Here is a 23696-nt window from a genome sequence, read left to right as displayed (position 1 = left end):
TGGGAAGGCGGGGCGTCCTCACCAGCTCAGCCAATAGGCGGCCAGCGTTCGAATTCGCGTCCTGGCGGGGCCTATAGCTGGCTGTACGAGCCGACAGGGCGGGCGGGATAGAGGGCGTGGTTCCTGGCGTGACCAATGGGAGCTCCGGGTGCATTTGAAAACGGGGCGGGGGCAAGCGAAGGGCGGGGCCTGCGCTTGCGCGCGGCGGCAGGGCGCTAGCCCGGCGCTGGCGCGCTCGCGGGCGGGCTCGGGCGGTATCGGCTCGAGCTCGGCGATGGGGAGCGGCGGTGGTAAGTGCGGGCGGCTGGCTGGCGCTGGGCAGGCGGCTGGGTGCTCGGGCGCCTGTCACCGGAGGCGGGCGCGTGATCCACCGCAGCAAGGCCGGCGGGAGCCCCCAGCCTGAGCCCGACCGCGTACTTGGACGCGCGGTTTAAATACCCACTCGGCGCCCGCGCTTCTCGCGGCGGCGTTTCCCGGCTCTGTTCCTCCTGGGCGACTATTTGGGTTTTCCGCAGAGTAAACTGCGATTGCATCTCTGTAGAGTTCCAAACCTGTGGAGGGAGTAACGGGGACACTGCGATCCCCGCAGCCCACGCCCGCCTAAGGCTCTGTCCGCGCACCTGCGGACCGCTCTTCTGAGCCCCGGCGCCACGGCTCCTTTGAGCTCGGTCAAGCCGAGCCGCGGTCTCAGTTGTTTTTATAGTGGTGATTAAACATTTCTAATAAGTGTGTGTTCTAGAACAAATGAATGGGGAGACTTTAATGGTAATCGGAGTAATCTTTGGGAACTAGTCTCCTTGGGTGTACATTTGGCTTTTGCAGTACCGTTTAGTTGCTTACTGGAAAATCCAGGTCAAAAGATGGAGTGGGCATTCGTAAGAAAAGTTCTGATTCACGGAGGCAGGAGCAGTTACTTTCCTTGGGGGATGGAGGAGGGATGGGTGGAAAGACAGGTAAATCTGTACATGGGGAAGTAGGATGTTGAGGTTCCTAAGGGCTTACATTTTTCTCCAAAAGAAGGAGTAAAGCCATCTGCCTAGAATGAGGAAGGGGTTGCTGGAGTAGGAGTTGGAATGACCCACTGTAGGAAGAGGGAGAAAAGAACTGATCCGGCAGACTGCATATCTCATCTTTAATGTTTGCATATGTGCCAATCAAGGTCTTGTGTTGGATTTGCACAACCTTGTTGAATAGCTGTCAACTCCCCATTTCCCAGAGGTGGACACTAGGGCTTTGACAGGGCAGCTCTGACATCTGCAAAACTGAGGCTTGGACAGGGACCTGTCTGGTTTACAAGTCCTTTGCTTCCTTGCAGGGCTGACCCTCCTAATTTAGGGTCCAAAACCAGAGTGCCCAAACCCACAAATCCTTATTGAATGTTATATTTTTTAATCACATGGTCTAATAAAAGCAAAGATATCCAACTATTTAATCTAAGTTTAGGACTAGTCAGTTCCTTATTTTGTGGTACAGAAACAAAAACTATTAAATCATCTTCAGATATAACTTTTCACTTATCAAGACTTATATATATATATTTTTTTTCCTTAAGTGATCCACTGTAGGTGTGCAAAGTGTTTTTGTTATCCTACCAAAAGAAGAATAAGAAGGCGACCCCAAAATCTAACCATCTTGAATCTCCCGGAAGATGTGCTCTTTCACATCCTGAAATGGCTTTCTGTTGGGGACATCCTTGCAGTCCGAGCTGTAAGTCACCAAATTAAAGCAATACCAATCATACCACATCTGATTACAACATCAATGCCTCGTGTTCTTAAATGTCAGAATAAAACTCTGGCTACAAAAGGGAGCAAAGGAAACAAGAGTGATAGCACTAATAGATGTTTGAGGACATTCCATTTGGAGAAATAGTACACTAAGGTTTGACTCCATTTATTGCAATGTATATTTCAACTGAGAAAGTACCGCTCTTTGGCAGTAAAATTTAGGTCTCTTAAGAAATAAGATTGTATTAAAAAGGATAAAAATAAACTGAGTATTATGGCAATGCCTATAATCACAATGACTTGGAAGGCTGAGACAGGAGGATTGCAAGTTCAAGGCCAGTCTCTCAGCAACTTAGTGAGGCTCTAAGCAACTTTGCAAGATCCTGTCTCAAAATAAAAAATAAAAAGGGCTACATATGTAGCTAAGTGGTAAAGCACCCCTGGATTAAATCCCTGGTATCCCCACTCCCCCAAAAATAAGGATAAAAATATGTTCTTGAAGATAAATCCTAACATATAATGCTGAAGTAAACTCTAGAAGTTATTTTTGAACTGCAATCTCACTTTGCATGACTTGTCCTAGAGTATACAACAAATTGGCAGGAAAACGCCAATAACCCATTTTCTGATTCCCAAAACCATCTCTACTGTGGTTATAATATACCTGGGGAACCCATGGTGTACTGTATTCTCAACAGTAGTGGAGACTTTAGCATTTAATTTGCTCACCTGTGCTCAGGTGCTTGGCCTCGGTATTTCCTGCCTGAAAGCTCTGGGTTCTACCTGAGGTTATCAGTCTTTTCCTTGAGACTCTGTGACCAATCTTTAAGCCATGTAAAACAGATTTTTTTTTTTTTTTGTCTTGCTTGCGGCCCTTTAATCACTTTCAGGTATAGACCCTTGCAGAAGTGTCATTCCTTCTTTCTTAATCTAGGTGTTTGGTCTTCCCTTCCTGGGCCATTGTACTTCTCCCTTAGAACTTCAAAGAAACTCATTTAGGGCTTTATTTTCCATGCAAAGCAACATAATTTTTACACAGAGACTGGATCCCTTACTGCTTGGGACAGGAAGGAGACAGGACACCTTATGTCTGTGTCCTGTCTTCAAGAGTCTTCAGGAGCAGAGCTGTTGGGGAGCCACTCGGTAATTCCCCCTGCTTCTGTTGCTCTGCAGGTACACTCCCACCTCAAGTACTTGGTGGACAACCACGCCAGCGTATGGGCATGTGCCAGCTTCCAGGAGCTATGGCCTTCTCCAAAGAACCTGAAGCTCTTTGAAAGGTATCTCTGCACCCTGAAAATGGATGGCTTAATCTCCTCCTGCCTTTGCTCCTCTTGATTTGCTGCCTGTGTCCCAAGATCTGATTCAGAAACTATTTTCCTGTTGCTGTCTTCCCCTGACTATTGCCTCATGTCCCGAGGAAAGACACAGAGCTGCTGATCTCACCCATTGAGCCACACCACTTCCAGCAGGCCACTTCATTGCTCATCCTTCATGTCTGCTGTGCTTCCAGAGGGTCCCCCTGGGGCAGGGACCACTTCCCATGTTACTCAGACATGAATCACCTGTCTATGGAAGTAATACTCAGCCTTTTCCTTTGTTCAGAACCATGTGATTTCAGTCCTATTGAATTTCACTCACTGGTTGATCCATCCCATCTGCTACAGAGTTGTGAGCCCAGGAACTAGCAACCAGGCCCACCATCCAAGAACATTATAATGGTGTCAGAGGTTGCCCTTGGAACCAGGTGGCTCAGGTTGATCCTCCTCAATTAATAAACTGAAAGCTAGGCATAATGGTGCATATCTATAATCCTAGCAACCCCAGGGGTCTGAGGCAAGAGGATGACAAATTCAAGGACAGCCTGGATAATTTAGTGAGAGTCTGCCTCAAAACTTAAAAAGGGTTGGTGGTGTGGAGCACTTGCCTAGTGTGTGTGATTCCCTATACTGCAGAAAAAGAACAAACCCAGAAGCCAGGTGCAGTGGTACACACCTTTAATCTCAAGCACTTAGGAGGCTTAGGCAGGAGAGTCCAAGGCCAGCCTCAGCAATTTAGTTAGGTTCTAAGCAACTTAGCAAGACCCTGTCTCAAAATACAAAGGGGCTGAGGATGTAGCTCAGTGATTTAAGCACCCAGTACCTCCCCAATCATACTCATTAGCAGTCATTCCCCCTTTTTCTGACAACCCCTCAAATCCTAGACAACCCCTAATCTATTTTCCATCTATGGATTTGCCTATTCAGGACATTTCATACAAATGGAACCATAAAATATGTGGTCTTTTGTGACTAACTTCACTGAGCACGATGTTTAACGTTTATCCACATTATAGCATGTATTGGTAATTGCTATTTGACTATATTACATTAAAAATTCAATTTGGAAAGCAAGTATCCAGCTTCAAATGCTGTGATAGTATGTCACCTTTGTGGCTTTAAAGTCTTGTGTTCTTTGTTCTTAATGTTCTAGGGCTGCTGAAAAGGGAAACTTTGAAGCTGCTGTGAAGTTGGGCATAGCTTACCTCTACAATGAAGGCTGTAAGTCCTGCCCCCACCCAGTGTTGGCACTTAGATAAACACGAGCCTTCGGTCAAGAGACATTCTTAGTGAAGTTATTTAGTCGCTCTTCTTGCTGTATCTGATGGTCTGCCTTACTATCTCTTCTTAATAGCTTGTGCCCAGAGCTGCCCTGTGAGGAACCATTGATACTTTAACTTAGGTTCTAAGAATTTCTTCTCTTTTTTTTTGAAATTTATTTATTGATTTTTTTTTAGTGTTGATGGACCTTTATTTTATTTATTTTATTTTATATGCAGTGCTGAGAATCAAACCCAGTGCCTCACACATGCTCTACCACTGAATCACAACCCCAGCCCCAAGAATCTTGTTTTAGCAAACCCCTTGAATTTTTTTTAATATCTTTATTTTGTTTATTCATTTTTATGTGGTGCTGAGGATTGAACTCAGTGCCTCATATGTGCAAGGCAAGCGCTCTGCCACTGAGCCACAACCCCAGCCCAAAAATCCTTGAATTTTTGTCAGCAAAGAATGACTTTGAGGGCTGGGGTTGTCGCTCAGTGGTAGAGCGCTTGCCTAGCATGTATGAGGCACCAGGTTCGATCCTCAGCACTACATAAAAATAAACAAATAAAAATAAAGTCATTGTGTTCATCTACAACTAAGAAAAATTTTTTAAAAAATGACTTTGAGGGCTGGGGGTATAGCTTAGCAGTAGAGTGCTCGCCTAGCATATGCGAGGCCCTGGGTTTAATCCTCAGCACCACATAAAAATAAATAAAATAAAGGTATTGTCCAACTACAACTAAAAAGTAAATATTTTTAAAAAATGACTTTGAACCACATACCACACATGCCTGTAATCCCAGTGGCTCAGGTGGCAAGAGGATTACTAGTTCAAAGCCAGTCTCAGCAACTTAGCGAGGCCCTAAGCAACTCAGTGAGACCCTGACTCTAAATAAAATGTAAAAAAGGTCTAGAAATGTGGCCCAGGGTCAAGTGTCCTTGAGTTCAATCAAGAATGATTTTGAATAGAACTTTAGGATGGAAGCTGCTTGGAGAAATTAGCCTTTCCTGGGCTTCCTCCACCCCACCAGTCCATGAGTGGATATAGTTTCTCTCCTTGGCCATCCTTTGCAAAACGTCAGGGAGAGATCAGTGTGCCTGCTTCCACAGGGTCTCAGTAACATGGGCAGCCATGGTTCCATGCTGGAGGCAGCTCAGACCTGCCTAGCCTTGTGCTAGGATTCCTTTGCCTCTGAAGGCCCGGTGCTTCTTAAAAGACCTTGGCTTAAAAAAAAAAAAAAAAAAAAAGGCCTTGGTGAGGCTTCTCTTATACCACTTCTTGCTAATCTACTGGAACTCATATGCCCCAAGGAGGAATCCCAGTCGGCTATCCCAGCTTCCAAAAGACATGATTGAGACATAGCCCAACATTCTCCTGCTTCTAAAAGACATGGTGTTTTGCGAAGATAATCCCTGTCCTTGGCCAGCTGACAGGACTGTGGTGACTGATGGAGCCCAAAAGTATTGCCCTCCTCCAGGCTAGGAGAGGCAAAGTCCTGCCCCCACCTTCCTGTCATAGATCAGTTCCCAGAATTGTGCACCTACAGTATATAATTCAGTGTTTTGGTTTTTTTTTTAAGTATATTCACAGAGTTGTGCAAACATTGCTACTGTAATGTTAGAATATTTTCACCCTGAAAAGAACCCATCCCCACAACCCATAAGCAAGAGGTTAGGGAGGGAGCATGGGACTGAAACCTCTGGGGCACACCTTCCCTCGTCATTAGAGTCCAGGCTTCCGGAAGGATTCCAGCAAGGTCCTGAGATCACCAAGACCATCTGACCCATCCTAGAACTGAAAGCAGGGGAAAAAGAGGATGGAGCCCCCTTCCTAGAGGCCTCATCTCTTCTAAGACACCAGCTACTTTGCACTGCAATGGGCTTGAGCTTTTAGACTTTCCAGAAGGACTGGAGAACTTTCCTTATTCCATTCCCCTCAGTGACAGCATGGGCTCTTCTCTGTTTGACAGTGTCTGTGTCTGATGAGGCCCGTGCAGAAGTGAATGGCCTGAAGGCCTCTCGCTTCTTCAGCCTGGCAGAGCGACTGAATGTGAGTGCTATGCCCTTCATCTGGCTCTTCATCCGCCCGCCATGGTCAGTGTCTGGAAGCTGCTGCAAGGCTGTGGTCCATGAGAGTCTCAGGGCAGAGTGCCAGCTGCAGAGAGTAAGTTCTGGCAAGGGGCTCCACCTGCAGGGTCCCAGGACACAGGAAAACCCAGAGGTAGATACTGTAGGCCATGTAAAGTCGGGACCTAAAGGAAGTAGAAGTATAGAAAATTCAGTGCAGGTATGGGGGCTGTGACTTGAACTGACCATGGGAGAGGAGGTGTGAAGGGCAGGGGTGGACAGCAGAGTCTGTCTTGGTGGAAGTGTTGGCAGCTGGAAACACAGGATCAAGACTGCCTGAAGCAGCCAGAGCTAAAGATTAGAACTGGGGCGTGGTCCTCTGTGTGAAGAGGGGGCTGTGGCAGGGCTGGGAAGGATAGCCCCCTGGCAGTTCTCTTTGTGAGGAATTATACTTCTTTCTCCTCCTTCTTTTTTTACTTTCAAGACTCACAGAGCGTCCATACTGCATTGCTTGGGAAGAGTGCTAAATCTTTTCGAGGTTAGTCCAGTTGTTTGCTGCCCTCGGACTTTGCTTTGTTTGTCAAATCCCTGTCCAAGATCCAGGAAGTACATGAAAAGTAGCAGAAGGGGGCATCCAAGGTCACTGCAAAAGCCAAGCCTGGCCCTGAAAGGCTACATGGGGCTGGGCAGTGGATCCTGTTGTGTGATCGGGCTCCTGGGGGGCTGTGAGAATCAAATGCCTATGGTGGGTAAGTGGCACAGGTGAGCAGACATAGGCAGGACTTGAGCAGGTGGAGTTCTTCCACTGGTGAGCCTCAGTGCTCACCCAGACCTCTGTACTCTTAAAGTTTAACAGGCTTTGTGCTCATTAGCCCCCTTTGCATCAGATTTAGAGAAGGTGATGCTTCTCCTAAAGCATCTGGGAGGGATGCTGAGGGTAAGTGAGGAGCCACCAACACTACTATCCAGGCGGTACAGAACATTTTCTTTGGCAACAGTGTGAAAGGCAGGCCTTGGGTGTCCCAGAGCTGAGTCAAGGAGCCTGCAGGCCAAACCCACACAGAAACCTCCTCCAGGAAAAGCAAGGCCAGAGCTCCAAGTCTGTACTTCTTGGTTGTCAAGTGGTATATCTTCAGAGAATCATTTCTACCCTGATTTAGTCAACCCTTGAGTTATCTCAGAGTGTGATAGCTTAGGTGCATGGAGGGGAAGAAGGTGGCTGGTAGATTGATGAGAAAAGAACCAGTTGTGCTTGGCTTACTCCAGGATGAAGAGAAAAAGAAGCAGGCCCGTCACCTGTTTGAAGAGTCTGCTCATCAGGGGTGTTTGGCCAGCTCATACCTCCTCTGGGAGAGTGACAGAAGGATGGATGTGAGTGGACCCACTTCTGGGAAAAGGAGGAGTCCTGTTGGCCAGAGGCATTCCCCAAACTGGCCCTTGGACTAGGTTCTAATGGACAAAAGAAGTTGCTTTAACAGCTTCTGGCCTCTTGGCCACCAGGAGCTGCTAAGTAGCAGTCTGCTCTTAGCACCCCCCAAAGACAACCACCTTCATTTGGGGATAAAAGGCTGGGAAGCCAGCACAGTGGGGACCAGGGGTGAGGGAGGAGACATCTAAGAACCCATGGGTCAGCTCCCAAGACACAACTGTATAAAGGCAACTTTCTCCTGTGACAGATGTCAGATCCTGGACGATGCCTCCACAGCTTCCGGAAACTCAGAGACTATGCTGCCAAAGGCTGCTGGGAAGCGCAGGTGACATGGAGTGCTGGCCTTTCCCTTTATGTGTTTGGGGCAGGACTGCCTGGGCTTTACATGGAGACTGAGGGATACAGTAAGATTGGTCCTGAAGCCTAGTGTTTCAGGAGGTTAGCTCTTGGGCACACAGGGAGAGAGCTCAGAAATGCTTCATTCATCTCCACCCCTGTCTCTCAGGCTAAGCACTCTATCACTGAACTACCCTCCCACCTTCTTTTTTTTTTTTAATTTTATTTTTTAGAGGGAGGGGGAGAGAGAGAGAGAGAGAGAGTTTCAATATTTATTTTTCAGTTTTCGGCGTACACAACATCTTTGCTTGTATGTGGTGCTGAGGATCGAACCCGGGTCGCACGCATGCCAGGCGAGCGCGCTACCGCTTGAGCCACATCCCCAGCCCCCCTCCCACCTTCTTAAAAAAAATTTTATTTTAAAACCGGACATGGTGGCACACCCTGTAATCCCTGTGATTTGGGAGACTGAGGCAGGAAGATCAGCTTCAGCAACTTAGTGTGGCCTTAAGCAACTAAGTGAGATCCTGTCTCAAAATACAAAGGGCCAGGGATGGGGCTCAGTGTTTAATCCCTGGTACAAAATATATATATATATATATGGGGCTGGAGCTGTGGCTCAGTGGTAGCGCGCTTGCCTAGCATGCATGATGCACTGAGTTCGATTCTCAAATAAATTTAAAAAGTAAAATAAAATAAAGGTCCATTAACAACTAAAAAAAATTTTAAAAAAATATATATATATATATTTATTTATTTTTTGAGGCAAAGTCTTGCCTAGGGTAGTCTCAAACATGCTATCCTCTTGCCTCAGCCTCCTGGGTTGTTGTGATTACAGTTGCCACATGCTTGCTAGCCTCTTAATTTTAAATGTTGGTGGACTACACCTATGAAAATTCATACCACTCCTTTGTGGAGGTCATCCCATAGATAATACTTAACCTTGACAATGAAGGCTGAGGCCACCTGAGAGCAGAGGGTGTGTAGAGTTCTTTCCCGATCTTTTGAGCACCTAGCCCGGCTCAAGTTATTCAGCTAGGAAGTCAAGGGTTTGTAGTTGGTATTCCCCAGACTCTCCCGTTGCAGCTATAAAGAAGTCATTTAAGGACAAACTGAAGAAAGTCCCCCCTTGCCAAGCAGGTAGAAGCTTTTCTTATCACTCCATCAGCTGGATGATACTGTCATCTACATTCAAACCCTGGGAAAGAAGTCACAAATCCATAGATGGCCCAGGCTGATGTATCATAGAATGTTGCAGTGTTCATGTCTAAAAAGGTAGTCAAAAGATTTATAAGAAATGTAATTCTACAGAAGCTCAGAATAATCAATAAGAGTAGTAAGACCCTTGTGGATATTCTGAGGGCTCAGTGGATTTTTGAGAGGAGATAAACACAACCAGATAAAAAGTGGAACAACTATTAAACTTGCTGCTAGTCAAATGAGTGCATCTTTAAATGAAAGAACTTGTGCTGATTGTATTAGCAAATTGTATTTATTTTTCTGTGTGTTTTTGAGTGGCTAGCTAGTAACTCCCGGAAATAGATACTTGTAGCAATATCACTTTTCATGAAGGTGAGATAAAGTAAGTGCTCCTATGAGTGGTATGAAATCAGTACAGGCCTTTCATCAGAGAACAGGTGGAGCAAAAGGTTATAGCTGCTCCTGTGGATTCACCAGTGAGGAACCACGAGTTCCTCAAAGAAATATGTTAAAATACTCTAAATGAAAGAAGAAGTGGATATGTCTGGAGTTGAATAACACAAGGAAGCATGTCATTATTAGTGGGCCAAGAAAAAATGTGTGTATGTGTGCCCTGGTCACAAATGCACTTATATACTGTTAAAAATGTCTAGAAAAATCTAGAAGGAAATGTATAAAAATAGTTAATGGTGTCTATCTGAGGTCTTCGTGGGTGTTGGGTGGTTACATGCTGGGTGCTGACCCAGACTGTTAATGTACCATTTCATGAAAGAAGAAACCAAGGTGCAGGGGGTCTCCCAGTTTACCTAAGGTCACACACAGACCCAAGTTATAGAGCCAGATTTTTTGAGACCCCAATTGGGTCTTGTCATCTTGCAGTACAGCCTCCCCTGGTATGCTGATTTTCATACCTGTGAACAGAAGCTTCTCACAAAGAATGTAGGCAGGAGACTAGCTGGTGAGGCCCTGCCCTGGAGAGGGAAGGTGACTCACACGTCCATCCTCTCTTCCGCTTAAAGTTCTTATCATGTGCTGTATCACCTGTCCCAAAAAGAGCGACACTAAAGATCTTATCGTACTGTCCCAGGGTGAGCAGTCTTAAGTAGGCAGCACTCACACCTGTGTTTTCTACCAGAAAGGCGTGAGCCTGGGTGTGGAGCACCTCCTGCTCACGTTGGACTTGTCTTCTGGTCCTCAGCTAGCGTTAGCCAAAGCCTGTGCCAATGGAAGCCAACTTGGACTAGAAGCTAAAACCTGTAGTGAGATCGTCAGCCAGCTGTTCCAGGCCTCTCAAGCCATCAGTAAGCAGCAGATCTTCTCCGTGCAGAAGGGACTCAACGACACAATGAGGTGAGGCATGCATGATCCAGTGGCAGAGAAATAACCAAGTCACCTGTCACAGGGCAGCATGATGTTCAGTTACCAGCCAACCAGGAACCCCTCCCCACATTCGTGTGCGTGTGCCCATGCTCTAAAAGCAGTAATGCTTCAGCTCTCTGGGTCTTGGAGAAAGTCCTACTCCACTTTGAGAAAATATCCTACTCCACTCTTTCCAGTTATCTTTTGTAAGCCACAGAATATGTCCAACCACTTTAAACATCTCTCAAAAATGATGGGAGTTTCTAAAACCAAAACACCCATTGGCTCCCATTCCTTGTGTATGACAAGTTACGGCTGACCCATAGCCCCAGCCCTACGAACTTTTTGTCATAGCTCATCTTTCTAAGCATTATTATGTTTTGTGAAACTTGGTGGCTGACCAAGCCAGCCTGGACCCAGGGAGCTGTGCCCCTAGGAGAGTGGCCACAACACCCAGCATAGCTTACTTCCAGCGGGCCTCCCAGGAGGGCAATGACACTCTTGTGTACTGAATCACAGAATGTGTTAGAGGGTCAAATGAAAAATGAATGATTTTTTTAAGTTTGTGCATAAGATTTCAAATACATTTTGAATTTATAATGGGCAGCTTCTGGCTCCGTCTAGGAGACACTGCCCATATAGTTAGTGCTCAACAAACATTTATTTTTAAAATGATCATCCCTTCCCTGGAGAGGTTTGATGTCTCACACACATGCACACTCATCTGTGCACAAACACAGCCTCAGAGATGCAGCGCACTCCTCTCCCCCATTAATGGCATCCAACTGGAATGCCTTTGCTTTCTGGGGCCATGGTTGCCCCACCACCCTCCACCCACTTCTCTCTCAGCTCATTTCTCCTCCTGTTAGGAAAAATATGTGGCTAATGCCTTCTAATCCCAGTCTGTTTCTTTGTCTTTTTTTTTAAACTGTTGATACTCATTTTATGTGTACGTGGGGTGGGAGATTGATATGAATTTAACTCACTCTATTTGGGGATAGAAACCAGGGGCACTTTACCACTGAGCTACATCCCCAGCCCTTTGAAACATTTTGGACAGGGTCTCCTAAGTTGCCCAGGCTGGCCTCAGACTTGTGATCTTCCTGCCTCAGCCTCCAGAATTGTTAGGATTACAGGTGTACACCAGCAAACCCAGCTACTAATTAATCATTTTAAAGTGTATAATCCAGTGATCTGTTTTAGAAATCAGATTCTCCCCTTTCCCCAGTACTGGGGATTGAACCCAGGAGACTGTTTACCACTTTTATTTTTTATTTTGAGGCAGTGCCTTCTTAAGTTGCCCCAGTTAACCTCAAACTTGAAGTCTTCCTGTCTCTGCCTCCAGGTTAGCTACAATGACCAGCGTGTGCCACTGTGCGAGGCTTAGAAGTCAGGCTGTTAAGTTCCTCAAGTCCATCTGCTCAGGGGGCTTCCTAGTCCTGTTCAGGCCTGGCTGGCTTAAACCAGGGCACCTGACCTTTGCGTGCTCTTCCTTCTGGGAGGAAATAGAGGCTTATCCACTCTCCCAACCGAACCTTTTGGTACCTCAGCCCATCTCCCCCTCCTTCCTTCAACATCTGAAGATGCTTCAGGGCTGACCTTAGAACCCTGCCCCTTCTGTCTCCACTGGTGTTCGTCATTCTCTTTTGCTTTCTGTTGGTTTGACTCACTCTGCTTTAAGACAGTGTCTCCTTCATTCAGAAAGGAATTGACCTTGTTCAGATATCCTTGCAGGATTCTCGTGATTGTGACCCTGGTCCCTGGGTTTACTCCCCTGGTGGAGAGGAACAGTGTCTGTCATCCCTTGGACATCCATCAGGGTTTCCAGATGATTCATGAAGATACCAGTGGCTCTTGCTTTAGGAACATTCCTGGCTCTTCCATCCTTTGCAGAGCATTATTATAAATAAACTGGTTGGCTGAGTTTGGATGCGTAGAAGAGCCAAAGTTCTTCCACCTTTGAGTAACTTTTCTCTGGTTCTGAGAGCAGTGATCCAACCCCAGCCCTAGACTACCCTACTTGGCCCCCTTACCTGCAAGGGTTAGGCTCCTCCAATACCACAAACATGACTCTAATCTAGGAAAAGGCCCCCAAACACTTGTATTTATGAGCACCAGGAATGTGCATGCCTGGAGGTGGGGGCAGGTTGCAGAGATGTTGGAGCTCGCTAGCCTTTAGGAATGGCTATGGAGCTGGGACCCATGGAGTCTCCCCTGGGACATGTTGTCTCTAGCCTGGGTTCCTGGGTATACCAGTGATTCTACAAATTGCCAGCTCAATTGCTTATGTATAAATTGGAGTTGGGACATGTAGGGAAGCTTGTCCTAGTTTTCAAGGGTGGCTCTCTCTCCACAGGTACATTCTGATTGACTGGCTGGTAGAAGTTGCCACCATGAAGGACTTCACGAGTCTTTGCCTCCACCTGGCAGTAGAGTGTGTGGACCGCTACCTGCGGAGAAGGCTAGTACCCCGGTACAAACTCCAGCTGCTGGGCATTGCCTGCATGGTCATCTGTACCCGGTAAGAAGAACATTCATTCCGTGGCAGAGCTGGTATGTGTATGTGTTGGCCCTTACTAGATTCAGGGAGTGCCTATCATTTCTGTGCTGATGGCTGGTTCTTAAAGGAAATGAGTCCCAAAATGGGGCATCCAGGCTAGGTGTTCTCCACACACAGGGACAATGGAATTGACCCTTGGCATGTGGTTGCCACTGTGCAGGGCATGAGCATCCCAGCACATGGTCTCGGGACCCAGAGTGTGGACTCCAGCAGGCACAGGCTGGACCAGGCTTCCCCAGCTTCTGAAGGCAGTGGTGTCAGGGAAGGTATAGTTGACTGTCCTTACCCTCACATCTTCAGAGTTCATGGGAAGAACCACAACTCTGAGATCTAGTTCTTAAGTCTGTATGGTCAGAGTTTTCCACAGTCCTGGGGTGAGAGGGTCTTAAGTTCCCCAATGACACCTTGGTAAAGCCCAGTTCCACCTTGTGGACATTATTCAGTATTAGGGGCATCCAAACACAGCAGCCTACCCATTGGCAGCTCCAGCTTTTTAAATTGGACCACTTTACATTTCATCCAGACCTATGTCTTTAACTGATGCCTGATCACCCTGGTTTTGTCATTGGAAGCAATGTAGGAAGCCAGTCTCACAATGCATTTTGCATTTTCTTGTTTTCCTAAATTCACCATCCCTGGCATTTCCTCCAGCCACTAGAAGTACATTCCAGGGCCACTGTCCTTGTCAGTCAGGCCTGGTAGTTAAGGGACAGGTTTGGCTGCACTTAGCAATAATGTTAAGAGCAGAGATTCATTTTTTTCTCTCTCTCTTTTTTTTTGGTACCAGGGATTGAACCTAGGGATGTTTAACCACCGAGCTGCATCCCCTGCCCTTTTTTATATTTTATTAGAGACAGGATATCCCTGAGTTGCTTAGCACCTCACTAAGTTGCTGAGGCTGGGTTTGAATTTGCAATCCTTCTTTCTCAGCCTCCTAAGTTTCTGGGATTACAGGCGTGCACCACTGCGCATAGCTCATTCCTCTTTTGCATGGTAACCTCAGAGGGTCCAGGGTCTCTGGGGTGGGTTGGTTTCATGAGGTTATTGAGGAACCCTAGCTCCTATCTTGTTCTCTGTCACTACTTCCAAGGGCTGCCTTTGTCCCCATGATCCCCATAGCTTCTTTGTCTATCTTTCTCTCCAGCTTAGTCACATAGCCACATCTATTCATGATGGGAACTGTCAGCTTGGAGCAGGGTCATATTGCCACAGAAGGAGGGAACATAGGCTTCAGGATTAGTAAGCAGACACTAGTATATCCCATCCAGGGCCCTCTACAAATGTTCTGTTGGACCTGACTCCAACTTCCTAGGTCTTCTGACCAGAGATGCTGAACTGGTGGAGCCACTGCCTCCCTGGATCTAATGACACAGTCACCTCATTGCAATCTAAAATAAAAGTTGTTGGATGATAGACAAGCAGTAATATCTGCTTAAAAAGGTTCTGAGGGCCAAGATGCACCAGCTCTGCTCTGCGTGGCACCTGCTGTCCCCAGCATGACCCCAGTGCAGGGCTCTCATCAGCCCACTTGCATCCCTCCTTTTGGCATCTATGCCCTTCACACTGGCAGCATATACCCTCATCCTCCCTGTCAAGCCAGTGACAAATGTGCAAACTGCCGTCTCTGGATGGAGCAGTGCAAAGACTGGGCCATGTCGACTCTCTCAAGACAGTGCCTTCAGAGCTGTTGGAGCAGTGTGATTCCTGAGAGTCAGTGCTGGTGGACCGTAAAGAATGGGGTGCCCGCCTGCCTCAGGGACAGTCGGCATTCTATGGCCGGATGCTACTTCTGGCCCTTTGCCTCCAACTTCTGATTCTGTGGCTCCCCAACCTCCTAGGTTTAAATTCTTTTTTATTTTTTTAATATTTTTTAGTTGTTGATGGACCTTTACTTTGTTTATTTGTATATGGTCCTGAGAATCGAACCCAGTGCCTCATGCATGCTAGGCAAGCACGCTACCACTGAGCCACAACCTCAGCCCCATAGGTTTAAATTCTTTATAGTCACCTGATAGACACTGACAAAAGATGGGGCAGAGGGTATTGTTCAGTGGTAGTGTGCTTGCCTAGCATGCATGAGGCCCTGGGTTCAGTTCCAAACTGCAAAGGAAAGAAAAGTAGGGCAAATCCTCCCTGCTAAGGTTGTTAAGACAGGTGGATGATGACATCACTCATGGAGGCCATCGGTAGAGATATTTGTGCCCAAATCCCTCTTTCTAGTACCTTCTGACTACCTCCTTAAGGCTCCTTCTCAGCTATAGGCAGCTTGATCCATTGTGGAGCCTCCTTTTGTCATCAAAACCCAAAGCCATCATGTTTTCCCTACCTTGAGATCTCCTAGAGCCTCCGGCCCTCCTCAGCCCAGTCACACTCCTGCCTTGGGAAGTGGGCTTAGGGCTGTGACCCCATCTCCACATCCCAGGTTCATCAGCAAGGAGATCCTGACTATCCGTGAGGCCGTGTGGCTCACAGATAACACGTACAAGTATGAGGACTTGGTGAGGATGATGGGAGAAATCATCTCCACCCTGGAAGGGAAGATTAGGGTAAGTGGGGTTTCTTTTTCCTGTTGAATCAAAGTTGCAACATGCTTGAGGTCCTGGGAGTGGGCAGGTGGAGGTCATCCATCGGCTTTCCTGCTCTGGGAAGTCCTCGTGGGCCCAGAAGGTGCCTTGCCACCCCAGGTCCCACACCCACCTCATTTCTGTCTAGATCCCCACCGTGGTTGATTACAAAGAGGTCCTGCTGACTCTGGTTCCTGTGGCACCCAGAACCCAGCACCTGTGCAGCTTCCTCTGTGAACTCTCTCTGCTACACACCAGCCTGTCTGCCTACGCCCCAGCCTGCCTGGCCTCTGCAGCCCTGTTCCTGGCCAGACTAATGCACAGGCAGAGTAAGGATTGGGGTGGAGGGACCAAAGAGAAAAAAGTATTACCCGTCCATCCTGGAGAAGGACCAGAGGCAGCTCAGGGTGGGAAGGGAAGCATTGTTTTAGCTTAAGTATTTCTCAGATTTTTGACAGTTGATAGTCTGTCTATAGGGGGTCTTATCAAAGTCATTTTAAAGGGACTGCAATCCTGAGCTCCAGGAATCTCTACAATATAATGGCAGGTTGTGGGGTGGGAGTGGCAGATGTCAGTCTCATTCCCAGCCTGCTCTCCTCCCCAGCACAGCCCTGGACCAGTCAGTTGTGTGACCTCACTGGGTTCTCCTTTGAAGACCTCATTCCCTGTGTCCTGAGCCTTCATAAAAAGTGGTGAGTCTGTGAGGAAACAAGGCCTCCATCCAGACTTTGCGAGAGCAGGGGTGGCACTCATGTACTATCAAGGCCTTTGCTTCTTCATGTGACAGCTATCAGTCAACCCACAGAGCTTCCTATAATGAGTTTCTTGCAAGAAAAGTCTTTCTCAGAGTTAATGTTTTAAAATCCCAGCCCTGTGCTGCTTATTTCACACATTCTTCATTAGATAAATCCTCTGTCTTATGGAGGAACAGGGAGCAAGCAGACAAGGGCTCCTGACCACCAGTCCCAACTGTGCCTGTCTCCACTCTGCTCTGACCTATTGCCCCTACCTGCACTTCAGACCCACTGCCCTGCTGCCTCCCCATCTGTGCACCTGCATCTTCTCTGGGCACTTCCCTCAGCCTCAGTGGTCCACTGATGGTCTGCTCCATGCAGTCCATGGCGCCCCCTGGCAGGCCAGGTGCTGGGGGAGAGGCTAGAACAGCATGGGCTATACAGGATGTCTGATGGTGACGGACCCTGGAGAGAAAGCAAACAGGCAGGGGCTGGGGCAGGGTGATGTTTAGACAAGAGCCAGGCTTCCCCTAAAGTAAGCATTCTGGGACCTGTGGGCATCCAGGTCTTAGGCAGAGGGGAGCCATGTTAGGGCATGTGCCGACCAGTAGTTCTGCCTGCTTGAGTGGAGAGTTGCAGACCCGTGCATTGAGTGTGCGCCGCCTGGGACTCCCCCCCACCCCCGCCTTCTCATCAGCACTTTGGGACTTTGTCCTCCCACTCTGTAGGTCCACTTGTTCCTTGTGCTGCCCTTCCTTGGAGTCCTTTGTCTTTCACCTACTCCTCAGATTTTCTCCTCTGGGAGACTTAACCAGATTCAGACCTCACCTAAACTCGACCCTGGGCCCCCGACTGCCAGTGTGTCTGAGCTGGCTGGTCTCCTCTCTGGATGTGTTCTTCCTGTAGGTTGCATTTGTGCTTAGTGAACCAAGCCCAGTCTCCTAGCTGAGGCCAGGATCAGCCTGCTTTTGTGTCTGCTTCTTCCCTGTCGCCTAGGAGCTCTGTGGTCTGGCACATTTTCCACATACACTCAAGCACCTTGGGTGTAGGTCCTCTCAGGAACCTTGGTCACTCCCCTAGCCATCTCTCAATAACATGTCCTCTCTGCTGTACCAATCCAGAGCCTCACCTGCGCACTTCCAGGATGAGATCAGAACTCTGCAGAGCAGCTCCCAGTCTCTCTGACCAGCCATTTTCTGCCCACCTGCCCTTTCTCCTCTCTCCCCACTGTACTCCATTCTCAGGGGCATTTCTCAGGGTTTGGCATGTGCTTTGGCCCACCCTGTTTTGCCAGACCCCACAACTGACGGATGAGGAGCCAGGCTGACTCTCTGACCTCCCCTTGCTCTACTGGGAGCACAGATCATTACCCAGCAGTAGCCCAGAAGGTGTTGCTGGGCTGTGTTGGTTCTTTTCCCCACACAGGAGCTTTTGTTGATGTTGTTTTTTTTTTTTTTGGTGATTGAACCCAGTGCCTCACACATGATAAGCACATAACCAACCACTGAGCTATACCCTCAGTCTATTTTGCTTTTCAAACTGGTTCAATTGGAAACATTTATTTATAAATTTAATTTTTTTTTTTTTTTTTTTTGTACCAGGGATTGAACCCAGGTGCTTGACCACTGAGCCATAACCTCAGACTGTTTTGAGACAGGGTCTTGCTAAGTTGCTCAGAATCTCACTAAGTTGTTGAAGCTGGCCTTGAACTTGCAATCCTCCTGCCTCAGCCTTCTGAGCCACTGGGATCACAGGTGTATGCCACTCTACCCAGCTGAAAATGTTTTTGTAGTTATAGATGGATACCCCACCTTTATTTTACTTGTTTATTTTTATGTGGTAGGGAGGATTGAACCCAATGTCTCATACATGCTAGGCAAGAGCTACAGCTTAAGCCCCTAAATTTTTTTTACTGGACAACTTAATCTGAGGTATACTCACAGAGTCCACACAACCATCACTTCTACCAATTTTAGAACATTTTCATCACCCCCGCCCCACCCCTGCACCAAGAAAACACTCTGACCCTTTACCTCTAACCCTTCAATTCTGCCAACTCCGTCAGCCCCTGGCAGTACTGTCTGTTCCCTCCCTCTATGGATCTGCCCGTTCTGGATGTTCTGTGTGATGCGACCCTGCCCTGCGCACAGGCAGCCTCTTCTATCTGGCTCCTCACAGTGACCATGCTGTTTTCCAGGCTTGTGTTGGTGTGTTGGTGATTCATTTGTTTTTTCTTTTCTTAATCTTCTTTCTTTCTTTCTTTCTTTTTTTTTTTTTTCAGTACTGGGGAGTGAACCCAGGGCGTCATCCATGCTAGGCAAGTGCTCTACCACTGAGCCATATCCTCATCCCTCCTTTTATTATTAGTTTTTGAAATTTTGAGACAGGATGTCACTAAATTGCTGAAGCTGGCCTCAAACTTGCAATCCTCCTGCCTCCCAAGCCTCTGATACTGTAGCAGGCACACAAAACCACTCCCCAGTGCTTCCATTTCTTTTTGTGGCTGAATAAAATTCCACCGTATGGATGGACCGCTTTTTGTCTACCCATTCATACACTGATGGTACTTTTGTTATTTCTACCCCTGCCCATTGTGAACAGTGCTGTTGTGAACACATTTTGCAAGTTCTTGTGTGGCGGTGCTCGATTCTCTTGGGTGAAACACGGGGACTTGTGGAAACTGTGCTTAACCATTTGAGGTGTTACCAAGAGCTTTTCCAAGGTGACTGCACTGGTACCACTGGGCTGGTGTCAAAAGCTTGTTGTCCCCTCCAGTTCAGAGAGTTAGACTAAAACTGGGTCTAGGTCCTCATGGGTCCTCCCCCATGTCCCTGTTTCTAGCTTCCATGATGATGCCCCCAAGGACTACAGACAAGTCTCTCTGACTGCTGTGAAGCAGCGATTTGAGGACAAGCGCTATGAAGAAGTCAGCCAGGAAGAGGTGCTGCCTCACCCCGGCCTGGGTGTCTACAGGGTGCTGGGTGGGTGGGCTTATCTGCCCTGCCTCAGTCTCGCCTTAGGTGGCTTCCCTCACTGACTCTGGCCTCCCCTCAGGTGCTGAGCCACAGTCAGTTGTGTGTGGCCTTAGGAGTGAAGCAAGAGAGTCCAGAGCCCCCGTCTTTCCTTAGCACAGGAGAAATCCATGCCTTCCTCAGTTCTCCCTCCGGAAGGAGAACCAAACGGTGAGTCTGGCCCTGGTTCAGGTCTTATGATGAAAGGCTGGCCCTTGCTCACCAGCTCTGAATTCCCTCACTGACAATGCAGCTGTCCGAGGGGCTTTTGAGACTTGTGGAGCAGCAAATCTCATGTAGAAAGAACCTGCCTTGAACCCAGGAAGTCTGCCCTTGGGCCTGCTCCTGAGCTTGGCTGCCTCTCTCTCCTGGCTCCCTTGGGGGCAGATGGTCCTGAGCACGCTTGATCCCGCCTGGGTCCGGGCCCTGCCTATATGTCATGTGCCAGCCTGGGCTTCTCTGCTTTATGTTGTTATCCCTATATCTTATTGCTAGCCTTCCTCCCTTTGTCCCCTCCCTCTTTGTATATATTCGTATTTATTCCTGTTTCTCTTCTAATGCTGTAGCTGTACCTTCCCTCCCTACCTTGCCCACCTGAAGAACTCCTGTTGGTCCCGCAAAGCCCAGATAAGCCCTACCTTTATAACTCCTCTGTTCCATGTGCCCCCTGAGCTTCCTGAAGACAGGCACTGGGTAGCTGGGTTATCCCTGTCACAACACAGGGCCAGGTTGGGCCACCTCCATGACAGTTCTATAGAAAGTGGGTCCCTGGTTATAGAGCCCTAATCTTTGGGGAACCCTAAGGAAATAGTTGATCTAGAAACAGGCTAAGCCCCTGGTCCTGGTGCTTCCTCTCTGAAATGCACCAGACCACCTTCTACTGTGCTGAGTAGAGGAGACCTGGGTCCTCCTGAGAGGGCTGCCAATTACAATTTACTCTGCTGATGGCACCCTGACTGTCCAGGGATGAGACCACCATGGGGAAAGCCCAACAGACACGTGCATCTGTGCCTTGATGGGTGGGGTCCCTGGCCCCTGCCATGTGCCCAACCACACTGTGTCAAACCTGCTTCCCAGAGGCTCCCTGGAGCCCCCTTAGTCTAAGGTCAGGAAATAGAAAGGCTCAGCAGTGTGGCAGCATCTCCCAGGGACAGGCCTACATTCCAGCTTTCAGTTCTGACCACAGGGGGGGCAACATGCTGACACTGCCCAAAGACAGGCTGTCCATGTTGTCTTTGCCCAGTGCCAGGCCAGGCACTACCCATGTCTTATATAACTAGCACCCTGGAGGGTTGCATCATCCTGCCAGTCTCCAGAGGGGCCAAGTAGTTGGCCCAGGTCCCCATAGCCAGCCCGGATGAATCTGGGTTCACACCCAGACTTGGGCCCGGTTTGGTCCAATCATCCTTCCCCCAGGGCTTACACCTGCTCTTTCAGAGCATAAGGTGAGGGCCCAGGGACATGCAGGTAATTGAGGCAGGGGCTGAGGACCAGGCGGGACCTCCAGATGGGCTGCCTGTGACCAGAGCCTTCTGGATTTTTCCCACTTTGCAGGAAGCGAGAGAACAGCCTCCAGGAGGACAGAGGCAGCTTTGTCACCACCCCTACTGCAGAGCTGTCCAGCCAGGAAGAGACGCTGCTGGGCAGTTTCCTCGACTGGAGCCTGGACTGCTGCTCTGGTTATGAGGGCGATCAGGAGAGTGAAGGAGAGAAGGAGGGTGACGGTGAGTGTGTGGCCATGCTGTGCAAAGGGTCATCAGGCGGGAGGCCACCCACACTGAGGGCCTTCAGCACCACCTCCTACCATATCTCTGACTACAGAAAAGCCTGAGAGTAGAGTCAGGGGTGGGGTTGGGCCTTGCCCACAGGCCTGGAGATGATTTAGACAAGTTCTGTGTCCAGCTCCAGCAGGGTCTGTGCTGCTCCAGGACCTTGCTAGGGCAGGGGCAAATAGATAATAGGGCAAATAGACTCCTCTCTGGAGTCCTGGTAAGCTCTTTCTTGCACATTGAGATGTGTCCATGTGGTGTATGCAAGCCCCCTCAGCCGGCCACAGAAGGTCCTGTCCCCAGCCCAGCCTGGAAGGGTTTCTATTGCATCTATGTCTGTTGGTGGACTGAGTGATTAGTTGGCCAATTTGTCACTTTCCACTGCCCTCCCAGCTTAAGAGAAGCATGTCACCCTCAGCTCTCACCTAAGCCATATAAGGAACTATAGCCAGGTAGGGGACATTTGTCCTGGAACACAATGTTTTAAACTATCTTGGCAAGGAGCTGAAGCCTGGGCTGTTGGGTTACCCCGGATGCTCAGGCTGAGGTGTGACCTCTCTCCCCCTCACCGACATTTCCCACAGTGACAGCTCCCAGTGGTGTCCTCGATGTCACCGTGGTGTACCTGAACCCAGAACAGCACTGCTGCCAGGAATCAAGTGATGAGGAGACCTGCCAGGAGGACAAGGGACACCAGGTGCCTGGCACTCAGACACCTCCAGCCCTAGGCCCCAGGCCTCTTCTCCATAGCAGGAGGGGTCCTGGCAAGGACGTCACAACCTCAGGGTACTCCTCCGTGAGCAGCGCGAGTCCCACAAACTCAGTGGACAGTGGCTCAGGGGGCCCTCCCCTTTCTACCTCAGTGCTGTCTCTGGGCAGCAACTCAGATACACAGCCTTGCCACCATCAGGCCAAGAAATCATGTTTACAGTGTCGTCCCCCAACCCCCCCAGGGAGCAGTGCTCCCCAGCAGCAGGTGAAGCCGCAAAACCTATCCATGCACAGTGGCAAGGACGTGAACTTGGGCTTCCTGAAGCTGTGAATGTGTGTGTGTGTTTGCCATAGTGAATGTTTACTGGGGGAGGGGGGGACGGGGAGGGGGGGAGCAAGCATTGTGGATAGGTGCTATGCAGACCCTGGGTAGGTGTCACACAGAGAACAGGGGTAACTCCTGGGCACCGAGTTTCACTCAGCTCCTCTCTGGAAATATAGCCTTAAAACAATCATGCCACACCATGTGAGACCTGTCCTTGTACCCTCATGTTTCCTGCTGTCTTCTGAGAGCTTAAGCCCATGTGTGTCTTCCTCTTCCCAGCATTGGCCCACTGAGCCCCATGCCCAGAAACAGTAGCTTTCAAGCTCCAAATTCATGTGACCCAGGTATCCTGGCACAGCTCGCAGCTCTGAACACACCACCGTCCCCTCACCCACCTCAGCCAGGCTGGGATATCCACTCCCTTCTGGGTGATACGTCCCATGGTAAGGCAACCTATGACCCTGTATATAGATGTGGATTTCAGTGTGACCACCGGGTATGGGGGCCCTGAAGCTGGGGCCACAGGCTCCCTCCCTCCAGCACTTTGAACTTATTTTAGAAATATGTCCCTTCTCCCAGAGTGGTCTGTGTCTCATGGTGTCTATATGAATATCTCTCTTTGCACTGAATTTACGGGCCATTCTTTTCCTGTTTTTATTTCTATATTTCTTTAAAATGAAAATTTTTTAAAAAGTTAAAATAGAGGAAAAATAAAAGTGGGAACTGGAGAGGATGTTCCCAACTTTATTTAGGCTCAAATAAAAAAAGAACAAGTGACACTAGCCCTTTGGTGCTATCCTGGCACACTGTGCAAACAGAATTTTCCCAGAGAGGTTAGCCGGAAAAAGAGTCATAATATCTGAGGTAATCAAGAGGAAGAATATCAGAGGGCTTGCCCATGGCTGATAACTGCAGATCTGTGGATTCCAAGCTGGCCAGAGATGTGGCTTCCTGCTTTGAAAATGACAGGGCTTGGATGGAGCTCAGTGGTAGAGCACTTGCCTGGATGCATGTGAGCCCACCAAAGGCTGATCACTTATCCTAACTCTGACCCTGCTGGAGTACTTTTATTACCTTTCAAAGGTAAGAACCACTTGGCCAGTTTCCCCAAAGCTCTTGAACCAAAAGTATAGGGAAGGGGGATATTGGCTTGGTAGTGGCTTTGCTCTGTGTGTGTGTGTGTGTGTGTGTGTGTGTGTGTTTTCACTGTGGCAGCTGTCTTTTTTTGCTACTGTACAAGAATTCTGACCACCCTGGGTGGTGCATGGTTGGGTTGAGGAAAGTCCAGGAGTTGGAATTGTAAACCTGTCCTTTCCACC

At 48.5% G+C, this 23696-nt stretch overlaps 1 protein-coding gene across 1 annotated transcript; it reads left to right on the top strand.

Moving 5' to 3' along the window:
- The first annotated feature begins 223 nt into the window (after positions 1-223).
- On the top strand, positions 224-22412 carry Ccnf (cyclin F). Its single transcript, XM_027940675.2, has 17 exons — positions 224-290; positions 1553-1707; positions 2901-3007; positions 4200-4267; positions 6283-6476; positions 6864-6917; positions 7646-7750; positions 8056-8133; positions 10543-10694; positions 13060-13224; positions 15686-15809; positions 15976-16156; positions 16432-16519; positions 19403-19502; positions 19616-19743; positions 21127-21296; positions 21926-22412. The coding sequence occupies exons 1-17, from the start codon at positions 275-277 to the stop codon at positions 22381-22383; spliced, it is 2343 nt and encodes a 780-aa protein (XP_027796476.2). The 5' UTR covers positions 224-274; the 3' UTR covers positions 22384-22412.
- The last annotated feature ends 1284 nt before the right edge of the window (positions 22413-23696 follow it).

Source organism: Marmota flaviventris, chromosome 19, assembly GCF_047511675.1.
Source record: "Marmota flaviventris isolate mMarFla1 chromosome 19, mMarFla1.hap1, whole genome shotgun sequence".
NCBI lineage: Eukaryota > Metazoa > Chordata > Mammalia > Rodentia > Sciuridae > Marmota > Marmota flaviventris.
Note: the sequence above shows the minus strand (reverse complement) of the source record. Positions and strands in the feature narration are given on the sequence as shown.